Source organism: Aulonocara sp. 'chitande type north' Nkhata Bay, linkage group LG12, assembly GCF_057382095.1.
Source record: "Aulonocara sp. 'chitande type north' Nkhata Bay isolate Kocher_YH1m ecotype deep benthic linkage group LG12, A_spYH_male_GT1.1, whole genome shotgun sequence".
NCBI classification, from domain to species: Eukaryota; Metazoa; Chordata; class Actinopteri; order Cichliformes; family Cichlidae; genus Aulonocara; species Aulonocara sp. 'chitande type north' Nkhata Bay.
In genome coordinates, this window is record NC_141355.1 from 31,721,199 (window position 1) to 31,740,734 (window position 19,536).

At 41.0% G+C, this 19,536-nt stretch overlaps 1 protein-coding gene across 2 annotated transcripts; it reads left to right on the forward strand.

The window, feature by feature from the left end:
* Nucleotides 1-760: 760 nt before the first annotated feature.
* On the forward strand, nucleotides 761-18,274 carry LOC147317779 (uncharacterized). Of its 2 annotated transcripts, XM_086315093.1 has the most exons (8): nucleotides 761-888; nucleotides 1,215-1,279; nucleotides 1,365-4,864; nucleotides 4,968-5,224; nucleotides 6,583-6,725; nucleotides 6,829-6,908; nucleotides 12,387-15,375; nucleotides 18,119-18,274. In XM_086315093.1, the coding sequence occupies exons 2-8, from the start codon at nucleotides 1,270-1,272 to the stop codon at nucleotides 18,142-18,144; spliced, it is 7,005 nt and encodes a 2,334-aa protein (XP_086171219.1). In that variant the 5' UTR covers nucleotides 761-888; nucleotides 1,215-1,269; the 3' UTR covers nucleotides 18,145-18,274. The 2 variants fall into 2 exon arrangements, with proteins under 2 accessions (XP_086171219.1, XP_086171218.1); XM_086315092.1 differs by lacking the exons at nucleotides 761-888; nucleotides 1,215-1,279 and having other exon boundaries at nucleotides 1,328-4,864.
* Nucleotides 18,275-19,536: the final 1,262 nt, after the last annotated feature.

Consider the following 19,536-nt stretch of genomic DNA (forward strand, 5'->3'; position numbering starts at 1 on the left):
CTTTAATTTTCCCCTAGAATGTTTTAGCTTTCATCTTGTTGTAAAAGCCAGACCCTCTGCAAAAGTCTGCAACATCAGTATAAAATTTCTCTGGGATACCAAGGTGATATTGGTAAAACAAAGCTTTTCTTGCTTTCTTTGTGACCTGTGCAGCTCAGCAAGCATCGTCACCGCAAGCACGTGGCCAACTGCCTGCGATAGAAACCGAGCCTGAAAAAAGGATTTCTGTTATAAGTTTTTAATAACAATAGCGCCCATTTATTTAAATATGCGGTGCTATATAACACTTACAGTATGGAGGATTTGTTAATACCTTTCATTGGACATTATAATACCTATATCGCCGGCCATAGAAACAGAAAACAACACCATCACAAAAACAGAAAAGACTTTTAAAAGGGGGGCTTGGCGTTAAGGTATGAAATCTACGTACTTCCGGTTACTGTTTCCCCATATTTCACAATGAACTAAGCGTGGAAGTAAAAAAAACAACAACAAAAAACTCCATACGTTTTCGTGAATATTAACAAACACATATATTTTTTTTATCAAATTGATAAAATTAAAAAAAATACAATCAAGAAATCCTAGTTCGTATTAAACCAAAATATCCTGTCGTTATATCGAATCTCGTGTAACTGCTGGTAAATAACATTACAATTGATATTTTAATTACTTACACAGCGGAGGTAGTTTTCAGGTAGTTTTATTTTGAAGGGTTGGTGAATTCTACGGAAGTGAAGATGTTTTGTTGCGGTGGGGGAAGCACAGGCCAGGGAGAGTCACACACGCTTGAAAAATGGCGGAAACGTGCTCCGTGTTCACGCGACTTCCAGCAGCGGTTCAAAACGGTGCCTCCTAAGCCTTGTCCTGTTTTGGTGTGCATGCGTGAGTAAAAACCTTGCGTGCATCGCGCACTTTAGCGAGTTGCACATTTCGGCATTTTGTTAAAATAGGTAGGATCTGTTTATTCGGTTGACTCGTTTTACGTCTCCTTCCTGTTGAATATGCTACACTGAAAGTTAAATAGAGGTGTTGAGTTCTTTGTGCTGCCATATTTAAAGATAATATTAGCAAAGCGTACAATCTCGCTCTCTCGCTCTCTTTTTTAAGTATTCACTTGTGTGTTTAACTTAATAACGGATAACGAAGTAGTGTCGGATTATGTTGTGCTGCTTCTGTGCCTTGAGAAAAATAATAATCTGTTTTTTCAGTTGTCTAGGTGTGTCACTTAATGTGTAAGGCTGTGGGTTAAAAGAGGCATGCAAGATGGAAAACGGTATGTATCACAGAGGTATGCAACGTCTTTGTGAATAGATACTGACCTATGCTGATCTATACTGGTCTGTTGCCTGCCCCCTCAGATACAGTGGAGTGCTCCACCTCTGGCCACATCAAGCAAGTCATCAGCCAAGCAGTCACTGAAGAATCCCAAGTCGAGGCTTTCCATTGTAGTCACTGTGTGCTGATCTTCGAATCCAAGGTGTACCTTTTTGAACACCTTTACAAGGTGCATGGCCTCAATACAGAAATTTCTCTCAGAGAGGCTGGTTTATCCCCTGGGACTGACAAAGCCAACACAGAGAGCAGCAGTTCAGGAGATAATTTTAAATGCCAGAGGTGTGATTTTAAAGCTTGTAGTTGGGATGGTTTAAGTGAACACGAGGAACTGTGTCACAAAACTTCAGAAAATCCTAACGTGTCAGGAGGTGTCATCATTTCAGAAAACCTCGACAGCACTTTAAGTGTCATTTCAGCAAACCAGAACAATGAAGCTGCAGGAACATCGGAAGATCCATCAGTTCTTTCAGATATTTCTACCTCAGAAGCAAACTGCACATTAAAGGACCTGAAAATTTTGCAGGAATCTCCTTCAAGCTCCTGTCCAAACAGTAGTGGTGTGTTTAAAGTCACAGCAAAGTCTGTGATAGATATCACCGGAAGTAAGTCGTACCCTTTTTTGCACACTGACTTGACTACTGATTTGACTAAAACTCCGGAACAATTCAGAAAGGAAACTGTTCCTGACAGTGCTGTGAAGAGATCCAGTGGTAAAAGTTTAAAAGGTCATCCTGTCAAAAAAGCCAAGTTGGATAACGAAGAGATGCTCACGGAAAATGAAAATAGACAACAGTCATCCAGCAGCGAAGTCAGCGAAGATGAAGACGAGGCAGACGCGGCAAAAGTGTATTCTTGTAAACATTGTGACTACAGTGACGTGGGCATCAGGCGAATTTCTGCCCATTATCAAAGTGACCACCCTTATATCAGATACAATTCTGTCTACATTCAGGACGCAAGTGATCACAGTGCCACCTTTCGTTGCTTGGAGTGTCCAGTTGAGTTTTTAAGCACAGCTGACCTCAAGAGGCACTACTTGGAAAATCATCCAGATGCCCCAGATGTATTTGCCATGAAATCATGTGGCCTCAGTTTGGTTTTCAAATGCTTTCTTTGTAAATTTACTATCAATCTATTGAAGTCTTTGAAAGAACATTACAAGGCAAAGCATGCAACATATGAAGTGGAGAATTCCTTATTGTTCTGCAGATATTCAATGTCTGAATGCCAAGAGGAATCGTCTCAGCTGAGTCTAGATGTTCACTACCAAAAAAGCCACCCAGATGAAGTAATCACATTAGATAAAATCAAACAGTCCGCTTGTCCCACATCACATGCAGCATCAGAGATGACATCTGAGAAGTGTTCAGATTCTGTGATTGTAGTAGATCATTCAGAGACCACACCAGAAGCCTGTAAGAATCGTTCAGAATCTTCCCAAACCACGAAAGGGGAATCTTCGAAGTTTCCAACAAAATCCAGTAATGAAATTACTACTGGACTGGACATTTCCTCATCCAGTTTACCAAATGAAACATTTTACTGCCAGTTCTGCAGTTACACAAGTACCAAGGTTAAGAGTATCCTTGGTCATCACTATGCAAAACATTCTATGGATGCACCAATAGGTACTGATGATGTCCTAGGGTACAGTGCTGAGATGCAGAAACGTCAGAGTGAATCTAAGATGTCAAAAAGTCCTTCATCTTCCCAATTTAATACTAGTAAACAAGTGAAGATGTGTAGGGAAAAAGAAGATCTGTATAAGGAGGATTACACAGCAGATGCCTCAGAAACAGGAGAGAGACAGAACAAGTCCTACGCATGTCCAGAAAACTTGTTTTACTGCCACAAATGCAACTTTGGAAATCCATCTGTAAAAGGAGTAATTAACCATCAGGCTAAGGTTCATCGAAAGTGTAATTCCAGCACTAAGTGTGTTCTTGAATATACAGCTTTAATCCATGATGAAATCAGGAAAGCAAATGCAAAGGATTCCTCTTCTTCCCGTCTACCACCTCCTATAATAAATGAAGGTGAAGAAAAAGCATTTTTTTGCCACTTTTGTAACTACAGGCATAGTACTTTGGATCACGTAATGCACCATTACAGCAGAATACATCATGGATTTAAGGCGAAGACTTCAGAAGTCCTCCTGCATACATCTAAGATCCACAATCAGGCACAGAAATCTCTTCTAACATCCACTCAAAATGAAGAAGCTGCTCAGGAAATCCTCAAGCTGAAAATGAAAAAGAAAAAAACAAGGAAGCATTCAAAGTCTTTGGTCATTTCAGCAACACCCTCAGTGACAACCCCACACAGAAAGAGGTCCCTGAACTGTTACGCATGCGCATACAAAACTGACGTGATATATGCTCTGAAGACGCATTTAAGGAAAATTCACAAAGTAAAGCGTACAGTCACAGATATTTTAAGATATTATTTTAGACAAGGATTATTAGAGCCCGGCTATTATTGTGAATTCTGTGTTTTCAGACATGAAAAAGCTGCAGCAGTTTATGAGCACTACGAGGAACGCCACCTAGGACGTGTCCCCTGCGTTGAGTATGTAAGTTTTCAGTTATATGTCGGTCCTGGAATGGTCCATTGTAAAAAGAAGAAGCCTGATCTAGAGCAGAGTGGAGGCAATGGCACTGAAAACAGATTGCTATCCCAAAGATACGGACAAAATAGAGCTGGTTTGTCTTGCAAAAGATGCTCTTTTAAATCTAAATCTTTGTCAGATCTGGCACACCATTACCGAATGGTTCATCCTTTGAGTGCAAAACTTTCCAAGAAAACAAGCGCAAGCTGGCGGGTGGAAGACCAAAGTGACAGACCCGGCTCATTGTCCTCCAAAGTGTTCAAGTGCCTTTACTGCTCTGCAAATTTTAATAGCAAAAAGGGTCTCCACACTCACTGTGGATTGAAACACCCGGAAGCTGTAATTGAAAGATATGAACAAGAACAAAAACCAGAACAGCAGCTCCAAAAATGTCTGCATAAGACATTGAAGTCTAGCATAACAGCAGAAAAAAGCAGCAACAAACAGTTGTACAAGTGCCAGATGTGCACCTATAAAGGACGATATCAATACCTCCAGCGCCACTACAAAAATACTCACAAATTGGATGCAGTCAGTATTTACAAACTTCTTGAGAAATATAATAAGCGTAAATGGAACTCTCCCAGCAACGTACTTAAATCAGGCAACAGCACAAAGGTTAAATGTTTGAAATGTCCAGAATTAACATTCAAGTCGTCGCAGCTGCTCATTGACCACTATAGTACTTTTCACCGCTCAGAGTGGAAATTGGACTTTACTGTGTTGTCACTAGGATCGAAGACAATGAAAAGCACAGGGGTTTACAAATGTGACCACTGCAACACACAATTAAATGGGATTAGAAAGTTGTGTTATCACATGGATCGCCACAGAGCAAGGATGCTAAAGAAGGCCAAGGCTGCGCAGAGAAAGGAGTCGCTTATTAGCACAACACTAGAGCAAGAATCCAGCGAGGTAAGTTGACGCTGTAATTCCTGTCTATGCTCTTTGTCTTCTGATCTACTCGTGTTATTTGACCATTACTGTGATTTTTTTTTTTTTTTTTTTTTTTTCCCAGCCCTGCAGGCAAGATGAAATGACCACATTGGAAACTGTGAACGAGGTTAATCGTTGGAACGGGACACGAGTACAGAGCGCCGCTACATCAGAACTCTCTGATGTACAGCAGCCAGAACTAGAATCGAATGGAGACAAACACACGTGTAAACAGTGCGGCCGGATGTTTATGTCATTGAAAGGCTTGCATTCCCATGAGCACAGCCACGCAGCCATCAAGAAACTGGACAATAGCTCCACATCTGGATTAAAACACAAGTAAGAACTTTGGGCTTTTTTTATTGTTAAAAACTAAACTAAAAAAAAGTATTGATAATAGACAAATTTAAGCTCATATATTAAAGCAGTCACACCATTTTGCCACGCTTTTTTCTTCTTCTTCTTCTTGTGGGCTCACTTAAAAAGTAACATAGCCAAATGGAAATTTTAACAGTTGGTCTTGTTTAGTCTGAAAAAGTACAGTGCCTATCTGGGTATTGGAAAACCTTTGCAGAAAAGCTTCTTTATCTCAAGATTTAAAAAAAATATATATATATATTTTTTTATGTAAATATTAGGGCTGCTCAATTAATCGAATTTTAATCACGATTACGATCTGGGCTTTAAACAATCATTAAAAATGACTGAGCCGATTATTAGCCCCTCCCTCGTGCTTTACTCTCGCGCTGCTCCGTGTGGCAAATCGAGCGCACCTCTCTGCATTTCGAACACGTGTCACAACAATTAAGAGGACCCGAGGGAAGCTCCGAAAGCTAAGCAGAAGTTATTTGGAGAGGAGAGTGACTGCTGTTGGTTGAAAAGAGAGGTAAAAAAAAACTTCAGTGGTGTGGAAACATTATGGGTTGGCGGAGTCAGACGTGGATCAAGTAGACATAGTGTGTAAACTTTGCTACAGTGTCGTAGCTGCACCACAGAGCAACACTGCAAAGTTCACTAAACATAGATGTTTACATTTTTCATTTATTTTTTATATTGCAAACATTTGCACTGTTATCAGTATTTGCACACTATTTTATATTATTTTTTGACAATCTTTAAAGTCATTATTCAATACATTGTTATTGTTAAATAAATATCGTCAAATAATCGAGATCTCAATTTCAGTGAAAATAATTGTGATTATAATTTTTGCCATAATCGAGCAGCCCTAGTAAATATTCGTTTTCACATTTGTTTTAAATGTTGCATTTATTCTCGCATTTGCATTCAGGATGAGTAATAATTGATACTTTTAATTCTGCATCATCACAGATGCGCAGGATCTGACTAGTTTCTATAGTCAGGTGACATAATGCATTCCTGGTTTGCCTCAAGGAGGAGACACAAATCCCTTTGGGGTGGCATCGGGAAGAGAACCTGGCATAAAAGTGTGCTAAATCAAACATGCCGCGCTATCTGCTGTTTGAACCCTTTTTGAAGAAGAAGCTTCTTTTATTCAAATTTAGACATTGTTGTCAATTATTTTAAATGTATGGGAATAACTTGGATGAGTTTTATGAGGTATTTGACTTGACAGACATCTTGAATTTGTCATTTCTACTCATTACTCAACACGAGTTGTCACCAAACACCGACAGATTTGCAATGTTATCACTGATTTCTCCTGTTGTCATTAGGAAAACTCTGGAAATGCACATGGAGACGGGTCACTCTACCTGCCAGTCAAAGCCTACTCATCAGAAGGACCTCTGCTGCCCTTTCTGTCTGTACCAAACTAAGAACAAGAACAACATGATTGATCACATTGTCTTGCATCGTGGTATGTTGGAGCATTTGCAGGATTTGTAGGAACGTGTTCTGCTTTCCGATACCTGACGCTGTCACATAAGCATTCCCTTTTTTCCTTTTTTTTTTCTTTACAGGGGAACGTGTAGTGCCAATAGAGGTTCGTCGCCCCAAGCTGTCACGTTGCCATCAAGGCATCATCTTTGGGTCAAAAAAGGTATTCTCTTTAACTGATGGGCGGACGGTGCTTTTGTTCTACACACTGCTGTCATAACCATGAAGATCTAGAAAATCAAGAGAAAATGAAGTTGAATGAAGAATTAAGTTATTTAAGCCTATAAAAAATGTAAACAGCAATTAGATGTCAGATGTCAACATGTCTGGTATTTGAAGGGAGTAGCCAACGAAAGAGAGTGGGAGCATACATCCTAAAAATATGAATAGATATATAAATTAACATAAAGAATTCATCAGAATGACATTTTTAAATGTCAACCATGCATCTTGCTTAGTAGCACTGCATCACTTTCACAAGCTACATATAGACAGTGGACTTACTTTTGCAAAAGAATGGTTTTATTCACATATCACATTGGCTACAGAGACATTGGCACTGGGCCATTTGATTCCTTTAGTCTGAATGTTTTTGTAGTCCAAAAACTTTGCCACAAATCGGTTTAATATTGATTAAGGTTGCACCTAATGGAGTGATGCAGTGCATATCCTACCCCAATTCCTTGGCTATTAAAAAGTGCTACATTTACAGGGATTAAACCATAAGTAATGTCAAAGATGGACATGGACAACTACTGTGACATGATCCGTTGGTTTCTGAAATTGTGTTTTGATGCCCCAAGATTAGCATTTTCACCACAACCATCTTAGTTTCAAAGTAGGGCTGGGCGATATGGCCTAAAATCCATATCACGGTATAATTTGAAGCATGTGCGGTAACGATATATATCAGGATATATTCTTTTCTTCTGTATAACGTATTTTACACACTATAAGGCACACTTAAAATCCTTTAATTTTCTCAAAAATCGACAGTGTGCCTTATGTATGAATTCTGGTTGTGCTTACTGACCTCAAACCGATTTTGTGTTACACGGTGCGTAGAAATCAAAAAATGTTTTAGTACGACTTTGGAGAGCTATGAAAGCGCACCGCTTGATGGATTGCCGGAGCATTACGGCTGCCGTAGTCAGGAGCCTTGCGGAGTAATCCAAAACTCCGTCCACTTCAGGTCCCAAAGTCAAACACTGCAGCGTCACTGAGAGTTACAAACTATCGCAATTCTTTCATCTTTAATAAAATGATCAGCGTTTCTGCTCTACCAGGTGTAACAATTAAGTTTAACATCCAGGCATCCATGAAAACAGAATCTATTAAATTGAATGGAGTTAGAAGTTAGCAGGAAATTTGCTCGCTAGCTTCCACCTAAACATCATATAGCATGTTCTGACTGAGAGATTTCTGAAAAAATTTAAATGTACAGCTCTGCTATCACTTCCAACATAAATGAAGACAGAAAACTAAACAGCAATGACATTTGTAAGGTTACTGAAGTTGGGCTAGCTGGTATATAATGATGTCCTACGTGATTGCTAGCGACACAGCTACGTTAGCATAACATTAGCACAGTGAAGCTGAAGGATGAATGCCAACTTTTTAACGTGAGGGTTTCTAGTGGTTAGGGACAAATGCAATTGCATGGCAGGATGCTGTAAACGGACCAAACTTCAGTCAGGAGAACAACTGAGATAATCCATCCACAATACGAGGTTAGTCATTAATATACTGCAACAACATGGGAATATAGCAGCTGCGAGAGAATTCAGCATTAACAGTGGGGCAAAAAAGTATTTAGTCAGCCACCGATTGTGCAAGTTCCCCCACCTAAAATGATGACAGAGGTCAGTAATTTGCACCAGAGGTACACTTCAACTGTGAGAGACAGAATGTGAAAAAAAAAAAAATCCATGAATCCACATGGTAGGATTTGTAAAGAATTTATTCGTAAATCAGGGTGGAAAATAAGTATTTGGTCACTAACAAAAATACAACTCAATACTTTGTAACATAACCTTTGTTGGCAATAACAGAGGTCAAACGTTTACTATAGGTCTTTACCAGGTTTGCACACACAGTAGCTGGTATTTTGGCCCATTCCTCCATGTAGATCTTCTCGAGAGCAGTGATGTCTTGGGGCTGTCGCCGAGCAACACGGACTTTCAACTCCCGCCACAGATTTTCTATGGGGTTGAGGTCTGGAGACTGGCTAGGCCACTCCAGGACTTTCAAATGCTTCTTACGGAGCCACTCCTTTGTTGCCCGGGCGGTGTGTTTTGGATCATTGTCATGTTGGAAGACCCAGCCTCGTTTCATCTTCAAAGTTCTCACTGATGGAAGGAGGTTTTGGCTCAAAATCTCACGATACATGGCCCCATTCATTCTGTCCTTAACACGGATCAGTCGTCCTGTCCCCTTGGCAGAAAAACAGCCCCATAGCATGATGTTTCCACCCCCATGCTTCACAGTAGGTATGGTGTTCTTGGGATGCAACTCAATATTCTTCTTCCCCCAAACACGACAAGTTGAGTTTATACCAAAAAGTTCTACTTTGGTTTCATCTGACCACATGACATTCTCCCAATCCTCTGCTGTATCATCCATGTGCTCTCTGGCAAACTTCAGACGGGCCTGGACATGCACTGGCTTCAGCAGCGGAACACGTCTGGCACTGCGGGATTTGATTCCCTGCCGTTGTAGTGTGTTACTGATGGTGACCTTTGTTACTTTGGTCCCAGCTCTCTGCAGGTCATTCACCAGGTCCCCCCGTGTGGTTCTGGGATCTTTGCTCACCGTTCTCATGATCATTTTGACCCCACGGGATGAGATCTTGCGTGGAGCCCTAGATCGAGGGAGATTATCAGTGGTCTTGTATGTCTTCCATTTTCTGATGATTGCTCCCACAGTTGATTTTTTTCACACTAAGCTGCTTGCCTATTGTAGATTCACTCTTCCCAGTCTGGTGCAGGTCTACAATACTTTTCCTGGTGTCCTTCAAAAGCTCTTTGGTCTTGGCCATGGCGGAGTTTGGAGTCTGACTGTTTGAGGCTGTGGACAGGTGTCTTTTATACAGATGATGAGTTCAAACAGGTGCCATTCATGCAGGTAACGAGTGGGGGACTATTACGTCCCTCTGCAGCTTTTAATCGTCTCAGTGTTTTCAGCTGGTGCTAATTGGCCACACCTAGTCAGGTGTGGATAAAAGCATACCTGAGGCAAGCTTTCCGGCAGTGCACTAGTCTTTGCCTTGGTGGCACCAGCCATTTTAGCCAACCTGGTTTTCCATTTTAGGATGAAACCTCTTCTCACCCACACTCTGTTATTCATCTCCTTTTTTTTATGTTGCGGCTTTTGAGCCGGGTCGTAACATAAGTGGTGGCACGTCCGGGATATTTGGACATTTTAGTGGAGACTGAATGTCAGTTTGTTTTGCTTTTAAGTGGGTGAGTGATGGTGGTCACTGTAATTGTGCAAACTCACTTTAGTAAGTGTGTTTCAGCTGGGTGGCTGTGCTGCCCTTCCATCGAAGCACTTGTTTGTTGTTTTGCTTTATTGTTTTAGTTTATTGTGTTTGGTGGCTATCCTGGGTGGGGGTACGCTTCAGAGTTTGGTAGGAGACTATATCTCTGGTCTGCTGCCTGCTCTCGAGTTCGCGTTTAAAGTTGCCTCGAGCCTGGTACACCACTGAAGACTAGGGTAGGTAAAGTTAGGGTTTTGTTGTTTTTAGTGTTTTAGGCTGGGAGTTGCACATAGTAAATCAGTGGCACCAAACTTGGTAGGAGGTTTGAGACCATTCTTGATTATGGTCTGTAGCTGAGGCAGGTAGGCTGTTTTTAAGTTGGCATTGTGTGCACACCCTGTGTGTGCATATGTCAGTGTGGATGGATGCTAATGAGATCCTTGTGAGGTGAGTGTTTTGTGCTGTGACCTTTAGTGTTGTGGGGAATATGGCTATTTTGTTGGATCACTTGTGAGTGTTGTTGGCCAGGTGATGGCAATAACACTGTGGGGTGCTGAGCCACCCTTGATGTGATCATTGTGTGGCCATAGCTCTCCATTTTGTGGTTGGTCACTAGTGTGCTTGATTTACTGAACTTCTTGGATTAAAGTAACTTGTTGTGGTATAGGGCCACTTGTATGTGACTGTTTGTGTGGTGGAGACAACAGATCACTTAGTTGTGATTATTTGTTGCTACTTTTGGTTTTGTGTTGTAGCAGATCAGGTAATAATTTTGGGTTTGACTGTTGTGCTCCTTTGTGTTGGTCACATGTTACTTTTTGTCTGTTCAGTGTGGCAACTTCAAATCCTCATGCCCATCCATGCTTAGAGATGCCAACTATAACGTGAACACTGTGCTTCTGTTAGCTTTAACTTTTATTCCAGGTTTGTGGGTCAAGGAACTGAAGGCTTCAGAGGGGCTTTTAATAAATTTAAGGGTCCTAGAGGAACCCTTTTAAGGGAGGAGGTGTTACGTCCCTCTGCAGCTTTTAATCGTCTCAGTGTTTTCAGCTGGTGCTAATTGGCCACACCTAGTCAGGTGTGGATAAAAGCATACCTGAGGCAAGCTTTCCGGCAGTGCACTAGTCTTTGCCTTGGTGGCACCAGCCATTTTAGCCAACCTGGTTTTCCATTTTAGGATGAAACCTCTTCTCACCCACACTCTGTTATTCATCTCCTTTTTTTTATGTTGCGGCTTTTGAGCCGGGTCGTAACAGGGACAAAAAAGCTTCTTACAGAAGACGTTACAGGTCTGTGAGAGCCAGACATTTTCCTTGTTTGAGGTGACCAAATACTTATTTTCCACCCTAATTTACGAATAAATTCTTTACACATCCTACCATGTGAATTCATGGATTTTTTTTTTTTTTCACATTCTGTCTCTCACAGTTGAAGTGTACCTCTGGTGCAAATTACTGACCTCTGTCATCATTTTAAGTGGGGGAACTTGCACAATCGGTGGCTGACTAAATACTTTTTTGCCCCACTGAATGAATCAATGGGACGGAAGTGGAGGAGTGGAGTTTTTGGCTATCCCCATATTCCAAAAGTACTTTGTCTCTTTGCTATTACTGTCGCTCAGTAAAAATTGCAGATGATGTTGTTTTTAGTCGCTGCAATGCTTTCAACTAAAACAGGCGCAGCTTGATGACACCATCAACATACACTAGAGCGGTATAGTCAAAATCTCTACCGTTAGCCAAATTTATATAGTTTCTACCGTATACCGTTTATACCGCCCACTTCTATTTCAAAGAATAAGATGTGGTGAGAAGGAGAGGGGCTGACAGTGAAACTGCTATCTCTATGCAGTAAGCAGACAAAAGATAATCCAACATTTTTAAGCAATTTAAACATGATTTGCAAAATAGTTGTAGTAATGTTTTATTCAGTATGCTTCCAAAATCAGTGACTAAGCCCATAAACTCACAAGGAAAGTGTTTACTATGTCATGTCTGTCTTCCCATAAACTATAGGACTGGGAGTCTTATCTCAACCCCATAACTCCAAGTGTATTATATTGGATAAATGAGTTTTTGAGGCTTCTACATCATCAGTGCCCCACCCCAATATAATGTGATGGAAAAGTGTATCATAATTTGGACCTTGATTCTGTCTATGCAGGTCATGAAGAATCATGAACTCGTAGGTCAGGGGAGCCTTGATCAGCTGGAGGCAAGCGTTGATAATGTGCCAGTAACAGAAGAAGAAGAGGAACATTTGTCTAACATGGACCAGCTAGATAAGGAGAGAGAAGATGTAGAAATGGAGGACCTTTTTGCAGACTGTGATGAGGTTCCACAAGCTGAGAACCTGGAAGAAAACTATACCACAGAGAAAAGTGCACTCCAGATCAGGGAATGCCAGGAAACCAACGGAGAAAGTCCTGGCGAGACTTCCGAATCAGACATTCAACATGAAAATGCCAAACCAAACTCTACTGTCCAACAAGAGCTGCAAAAACAAGCGGAGCTTGTGCTGCTAGAGACTGCAAGAGAACAGGAGACAGGAAAAGTGGAACAAAGTGTAACAGAAGTGAAATCTACAGATACCCCATGTGAGGATTACGGCGATCCAGAGGAAGACAGGCAGACAAATGAAGACCAAGCCCAACCTGAATTCACAGAATCTGGAGACAAACAACAAATGGAGACAGGAAATGTGGAACAAAGTGTAACAGAAGTGAAAATTACAGATACCCCGTGTGAGGATTACGGCAATCCAGAGGAAGAGAGACAGACATATGAAAACCAAGCCCAACCTGAATTCACAGAATCTGGAGACAAACAACAAATGGAGACAGGAAATGTGGAACAAAGTGTAACAGAAGTGAAATCTACAGATACCCCATGTGAGGATTACGGCAATCCAGAGGAAGAGAGACAGACATATGAAAACCAAGCCCAACCTGAATTCACAGAATCTGGAGACAAACAACAAATGGAGACAGGAAATGTGGAACAAAGTGTAACAGAAGTGAAAATTACAGATACCCCATGTGAGGATTACGGCGATCCAGAGGAAGAGAGACAGACAAATGAAAACCAAGCCCAACCTGAATTCACAGAATCTGGAGACAAACAACAAATGGAGACAGGAAATGTGGAACAAAGTGTAACAGAAGTGAAATCTACAGATACCCCATGTGAGGATTACGGCAATCCAGAGGAAGAGAGACAGACATATGAAAACCAAGCCCAACCTGAATTCACAGAATCTGGAGACGAACAACAAATGGAGACAGGAAATGTGGAACAAAGTGTAACAGAAGTGAAAATTACAGATACCCCATGTGAGGATTACGGCGATTCAGAGGAAGACAGGCAGACAAATGAAAACCAAGCCCAACCTGAATTCACAGAATCTGGAGACAAACAACAAATGGAGACAGGAAATGTGGAACAAAGTGTAACAGAAGTGAAATCTACAGATACCCCATGTGAGGATTACGGCAATCCAGAGGAAGAGAGACAGACATATGAAAACCAAGCCCAACCTGAATTCACAGAATCTGGAGACGAACAACAAATGGAGACAGGAAATGTGGAACAAAGTGTAACAGAAGTGAAAATTACAGATACCCCATGTGAGGATTACGGCGATTCAGAGGAAGAGAGGCAGACAAATGAAAACCAAGCCCAACCTGAATTCACAGAATCTGGAGACAAACAACAAATGGAGACAGGAAATGTGGAACAAAGTGTAACAGAAGTGAAATCTACAGATACCCCATGTGAGGATTACGGCGATTCAGAGGAAGACAGGCAGACAAATGAAAACCAAGCCCAACCTGAATTCACAGAATCTGGAGACAAACAACAAATGGAGACAGGAAATGTGGAACAAAGTGTAACAGAAGTGAAATCTACAGATACCCCATGTGAGGATTACGGCAATCCAGAGGAAGAGAGACAGACATATGAAAACCAAGCCCAACCTGAATTCACAGAATCTGGAGACAAACAACAAATGGAGACAGGAAATGTGGAACAAAGTGTAACAGAAGTGAAAATTACAGATACCCCATGTGAGGATTACGGCGATCCAGAGGAAGAGAGGCAGACAAATGAAGACCAAGCCCAACCTGAATTCACAGAATCTGGAGACAAACAACAAATGGAGACAGGAAATGTGGAACAAAGTGTAACAGAAGTGAAAATTACAGATACCCCATGTGAGGATTACGGCGATCCAGAGGAAGAGAGGCAGACAAATGAAAACCAAGCCCAACCTGAATTCACAGAATCTGGAGACAAACAACAAATGGAGACAGGAAATGTGGAACAAAGTGTAACAGAAGTGAAAATTACAGATACCCCATGTGAGGATTACGGCGATCCAGAGGAAGAGAGGCAGACAAATGAAAACCAAGCCCAACCTGAATTCACAGAATCTGAAGACAAACAACAAATGGAGACAGAAAATGATTTCAAAGTGGATGAAGAAACACCAGCTGAAAAGCAAGACGTTAAAGCACTTGAGCATAAAACACTGAACATTGAGGCAAAGGTAGAAGATGACATACTGCGTCATATCTTACAGTTGGCCAATGATGACAGCAAGATGCATAACAAGGCAGATGAGGGTAAAACGGTCAAGATGGAGAAGGGCACTGAGGCAAGTGATATCCCATTAGCTGAAGAGAGCAACTTCCCTTTGTTCCAGAATCCAAAGAATCAAGTTGGTATAGAGGCAAATTCAGCCTTAACAAAGCTAAATATTGCACATGTAAATAACACGAGGACAGAGGAGAGTTTAAAAATTGAAAGACATATGTTAACCCTCCCGCCCACTTGTGCACAACTTAAGATGATCACCGGCGATATTTTAGGTGTCTCGTTTACAAAATTAAAGCAGGAAGAAGTGCACACTCAGCAAAGCAGTGAACAGGAACCTAAACCTTGCACAGAAATACCAGTACTTGAGAAAGAATGTCTGAAGAAGGAAGTGCACTCTCCTGAATGCTTCAAGGAGGAAGAAGAGAAAGGTCCTTTCGAGCAGAAGCAAAACCAAGAATCTGAGATGCTCACAGAAGACGAGGAACGACACCAAGATCAGGCGCCTGGTGACCACGACGGGATGAAGGATGATGATTGTCTGCAAGAGCCTGAAGGTAAAAAGAAATTATGAGTGAATTGAAATATTAGTTTTTGTGCATTTTTGTAAGCAAAATGCAGAAGCAGTGTGGAAAAACTAAATCTTTGCGTCTATAGGATGTAAGAAGGTAAGTAACAGCCAGATGCTACAATCATCAGCAAGTATGGTGACCTCTGTAAAAACAAATTGTCTGGCAGTTCATTGATCTGATTCACATGTGTGATAAAACAATGCACAAGGTGAAGATGCTCAGACAAACCAAAGACATATATGTAGAAGAGCTACATCTGAGACTCTAAAGGCTTCAATAGCGATGTCTAGCGATACTGCAAAGCATCACGTTTGGAGAAAACCAAACAGGATAACAGCACAAGCTGTTCACCTCCACACTTGCCTTTGTTCTACTCGTGTGCTGTGTAGATCACAGCTGTATCCACACCTGGGCATTTGTTATGCAGATGTTGTGGCAAACCTTCTGGCACCTACTTATACAGTACAGGGAATAGGGCTGCCACGATTAGTCGACTAGTCACGATTACGTCGACTATCAAAATCATCGACGACTGATTTAATAGTCGACGCGTCGTTTGAAGCTTTGTAAGATCACAAAAGACGCAGGAATAAGTAGTAGGATTTAAGAGTGTAATAACGGACTGATACAGAAGATGGCAGCACTGCATGTACAAGGATGCCAGCTGCCGTTAAACCCCGAAGAAGAAGAAGAAGCAGTGTCCCAGAATTCATAGCGCAGCCCAGCTCAAACGGCGGCAGCTAGTTAGTTTTAATATTACTCTTATTATTCTTTCTGGGTCACAAAATAAAGGTTTAACATATGTTCAGGCGAGAATGTAGCTGTGTAAACCTCAAATATCTGCTCAGTTTATCAAGACACCACATATTTTCAAAAGCGCTCCGACGTTTTCGGAGACGTCTGTTACCCACTAGCTCGATAGCGAGCCGGGGGCTAGGCTCACTAGTGCCCTGAGACCCACCGCTGTCTTTCGCTACTCAGGTTAAACATATATAAGTCACTTAGATAACTTAACAATGTTATTGTTTAGCTTTTTTTTAGTATTTTATTTGTTCCTGAGTAAATCAGTTTGGGTGAGATTAAAGTTATAGTTTTTACATAGCTGAATAAACGTCAAGCAGACAGCTGATTATCAGAAGTGTGAGATTCTCGAGAATATACTCCAGTGTCCTGTTATATTTTAGATAGCAAGGAGTTTATTAAACTTCACCGAAACAATCTGCAAATTTCATTAAAATTTAATAAACTACCATCTTGTCTTTATTTTTAGTTAGCACAGACCTTAAACACTTAAAGCTGTAAGCTAATGGTAGTTGTATAAGAGCAGATGCTGCTGGTGCAATAAGATGTACTTTTACGTCCAGTGGACGCATGATCTGATTAGTCGACTAATTGCAAAAATAATCTTTGACTAGTCGACTATCAAAATAATCGTTTGTGGCAGCCCTAACAGGGAATACTACCTGCACGAACCAGTCATCATCAGGTATTAATCTTGATTTCACTCTGCCATTACAAATTACATAAACATATGGGACAGTTTTCATGCTATATCCTCCGAACCTTTCGTAAGTGAATATTCTCTAGGGTGTACAGATGTATGAATCAAGCCTGTTCAGAGTTAGGATGTTGTATAAAATATAAATAATGCAGCATGCAGTGATTTGTATGGTATCTCTATGGTATTTATTTAAAAAAAATATTTAAAACCCCTCTCACTTCTATAACAAGTTACAGAAAGTTGGCACCTTTAAAAAGAATGAGGACCTGTGACCAGAGCAGTACATTTTTGGATACTTTAAGAAGGTGCAGTTCATGCTTAGCACATATTTCAAAATCAAGTATCCGTGATGGTATCCAGGCATCGATTACCTTCAAAGGTATCACTAATGCTTAATAGTATCTACTAGGTTTAGAACAACAGAGACAACGGCTTTTTTAAGAAAGATCATATTTACATAAGAAAGAACACATTTGCATCATGAAATTAGAAATATAACAATGTAGAACATAAAATCGTCATTTGAATTTAGTACCAAATCACAAAAGTGAGGTCTTTAAGTTGTAAGGCAATGACCCTACAGTATTAGAGAGAAAACCACAACAATCAGATGATACCCTATGGGCAAAGCACTTGGTGATGGTGGGAAGGTAACCCTCCCTTTTAACAGGAAGAAGCCTCCAGGGAGGGACAGATGTCTGCCACAACGGTTGGGAGATGAGGTGAAACTCCTGAGCAATTTATCTTGCTCAGTTATATAAGCTATGTTCTGATCTTTGATAGGATTAGAACACAGCACAGTCCCTTCAGTTTTCAAACGCGTACAGGGTTGTAAACACAGTGGCAAAAATGTTCCTAATCACTTTTATGAAATATGTCAAACTCAAAACGACCATGTGTTTTTCAATAAAACAATCTCTGTTGCTTGAAGCATTCAACCACATCACGTGGTTTTAGCAGCCTGTTGACTTTGTTTCGTTTCCAAGAATTGTTATGTTGTTGCCTAACCTTTCAGATGCCGTTTCCAAGAATCAACTTTGTGTGATCACAGCTCTAGAACAGCTAATGTACTAAAAAGACTCTGATATGAATGTCAGAGGCCATTTCTTCACCATTATAGATGAACTCTTAGCCTAAGTTAGACATAATGTTTTTACATCTAAAGTAAAAACATTATATGTATACAGATATCCTATTTAATCACAGCAATATCTCTTTCACTTTCAGACTGTTCTTGGCAGTGTCCACTTTGATGCTGCTCACCCAGAGAATCACCTCTGTGTCTTTGGACCTTCAGGAGAAACGAGTCGTACTGACACCATCCAAAAGGCAGACTTGTGTCACGCTTCTCCCTCTAATCAACTACATCCTCAATTTTACCACACTGCTTGGTGGTCCTTTGGATTCCTATGGACAATTCATTACTCTAATGGAGGGGATCAACCTCACCTCGCCACCCAGTCCTCCTGGTGTAGTTTTCCTAAAGCTGATGCAAGTATTAATGCTAGAGTGGGTTAGATTTTATCTTGTCTTTTTTCTGAAACATCTTATCCATGATTTCAACCCTGGCATCCTCTATGGCAATGGTTCCCAAACTTTTTTTGCTGGGCCCCCCCTTTGTTTTACAGAAAAGTGTTCTTCGCCCCCTCCCCCTTGCTCGCGCACGCACGCACGCACGCACAAACACATCCTCCAACCACACACGCACGCACGCACGCACTAACACATCCTCCAACCACACACACCCACACCCACGCACGCACGCACTAACACATCCTCCAACCACACACACCCGCACGCACGCACTAACACATCCTCCAACCACACACACCCACACCCACGCACGCACGCACTAACACATCCTCCAACCACACACACCCACACCCACGCACGCACGCACTAACACATCCTCCAACCACACACACCCGCACGCACGCACTAACACATCCTCCAACCACACACACCCACGCACGCACGCACGCACTAACACATCCTCCAACCACACACACCCATATTTTGCTCAATTGCGGTTTATTTCACACCTCAAACATTTAGTAAACAATTGAGCAAATACAAGTAATCTGCAGGTAGTAAGCAGGGTTTTAATAGTTTTGCAATTTTCATTAGTTTTTATTTTATATTTAGTTTTGACTTCAGATTTTCAATTTTATATCAGTTTTAATTAGTTTTTACCAATTGTTTGCTAGTTTAGTTTTTATTTTGTTGAAAATCCTTAGTTTCAGTTTAGTTTTGATTAGTTTCAGTTATAGTTTTAGTTGTGTTTGCAATAATTAAGTGTAACAAAATCCCAGTTTCATCATATCAGTCATTCTCTTCTGCTTATCCTTGAGTATGTTGCGATTCCAGCTACCATCGGGATGCATCACGCTGCCTTGCCTGGGGTTAGCTTCTGTTTTCTGGGGATGAGGGTTGAGTGTGCTCCCTTACATTCTCAAGGTAAGCTAGGTTAGCCTTCTTGTGTGAGCTTTTCAAGTGCACTTTAAGGTTTGTGGGAATTTTTTTCCCTTTAGAAATGTCCCTCATAATTTGTCTCTTTCCACTACAAGACACTTGCTTTATCCAAAACAGTCATATTCAAAGTAATCCCAAATTGGAATCTGGCGCTTTCTCCTGACATGATTCTG

Coding starts and splice junctions, on each gene's coding strand:
- LOC147317779 (XM_086315092.1), top strand. CDS start 1,328: ATGCTGATCTATACTGGTCTGTTGCCTGCCCCCTCAGATACAGTGGAG. Junction 4,865..4,967: donor TAGAGCAAGAATCCAGCGAG/GTAAGTTGACGC, acceptor TTTTTTTCCCAG/CCCTGCAGGCAAGATGAAAT. Junction 5,225..6,582: donor ACATCTGGATTAAAACACAA/GTAAGAACTTTG, acceptor TGTTGTCATTAG/GAAAACTCTGGAAATGCACA.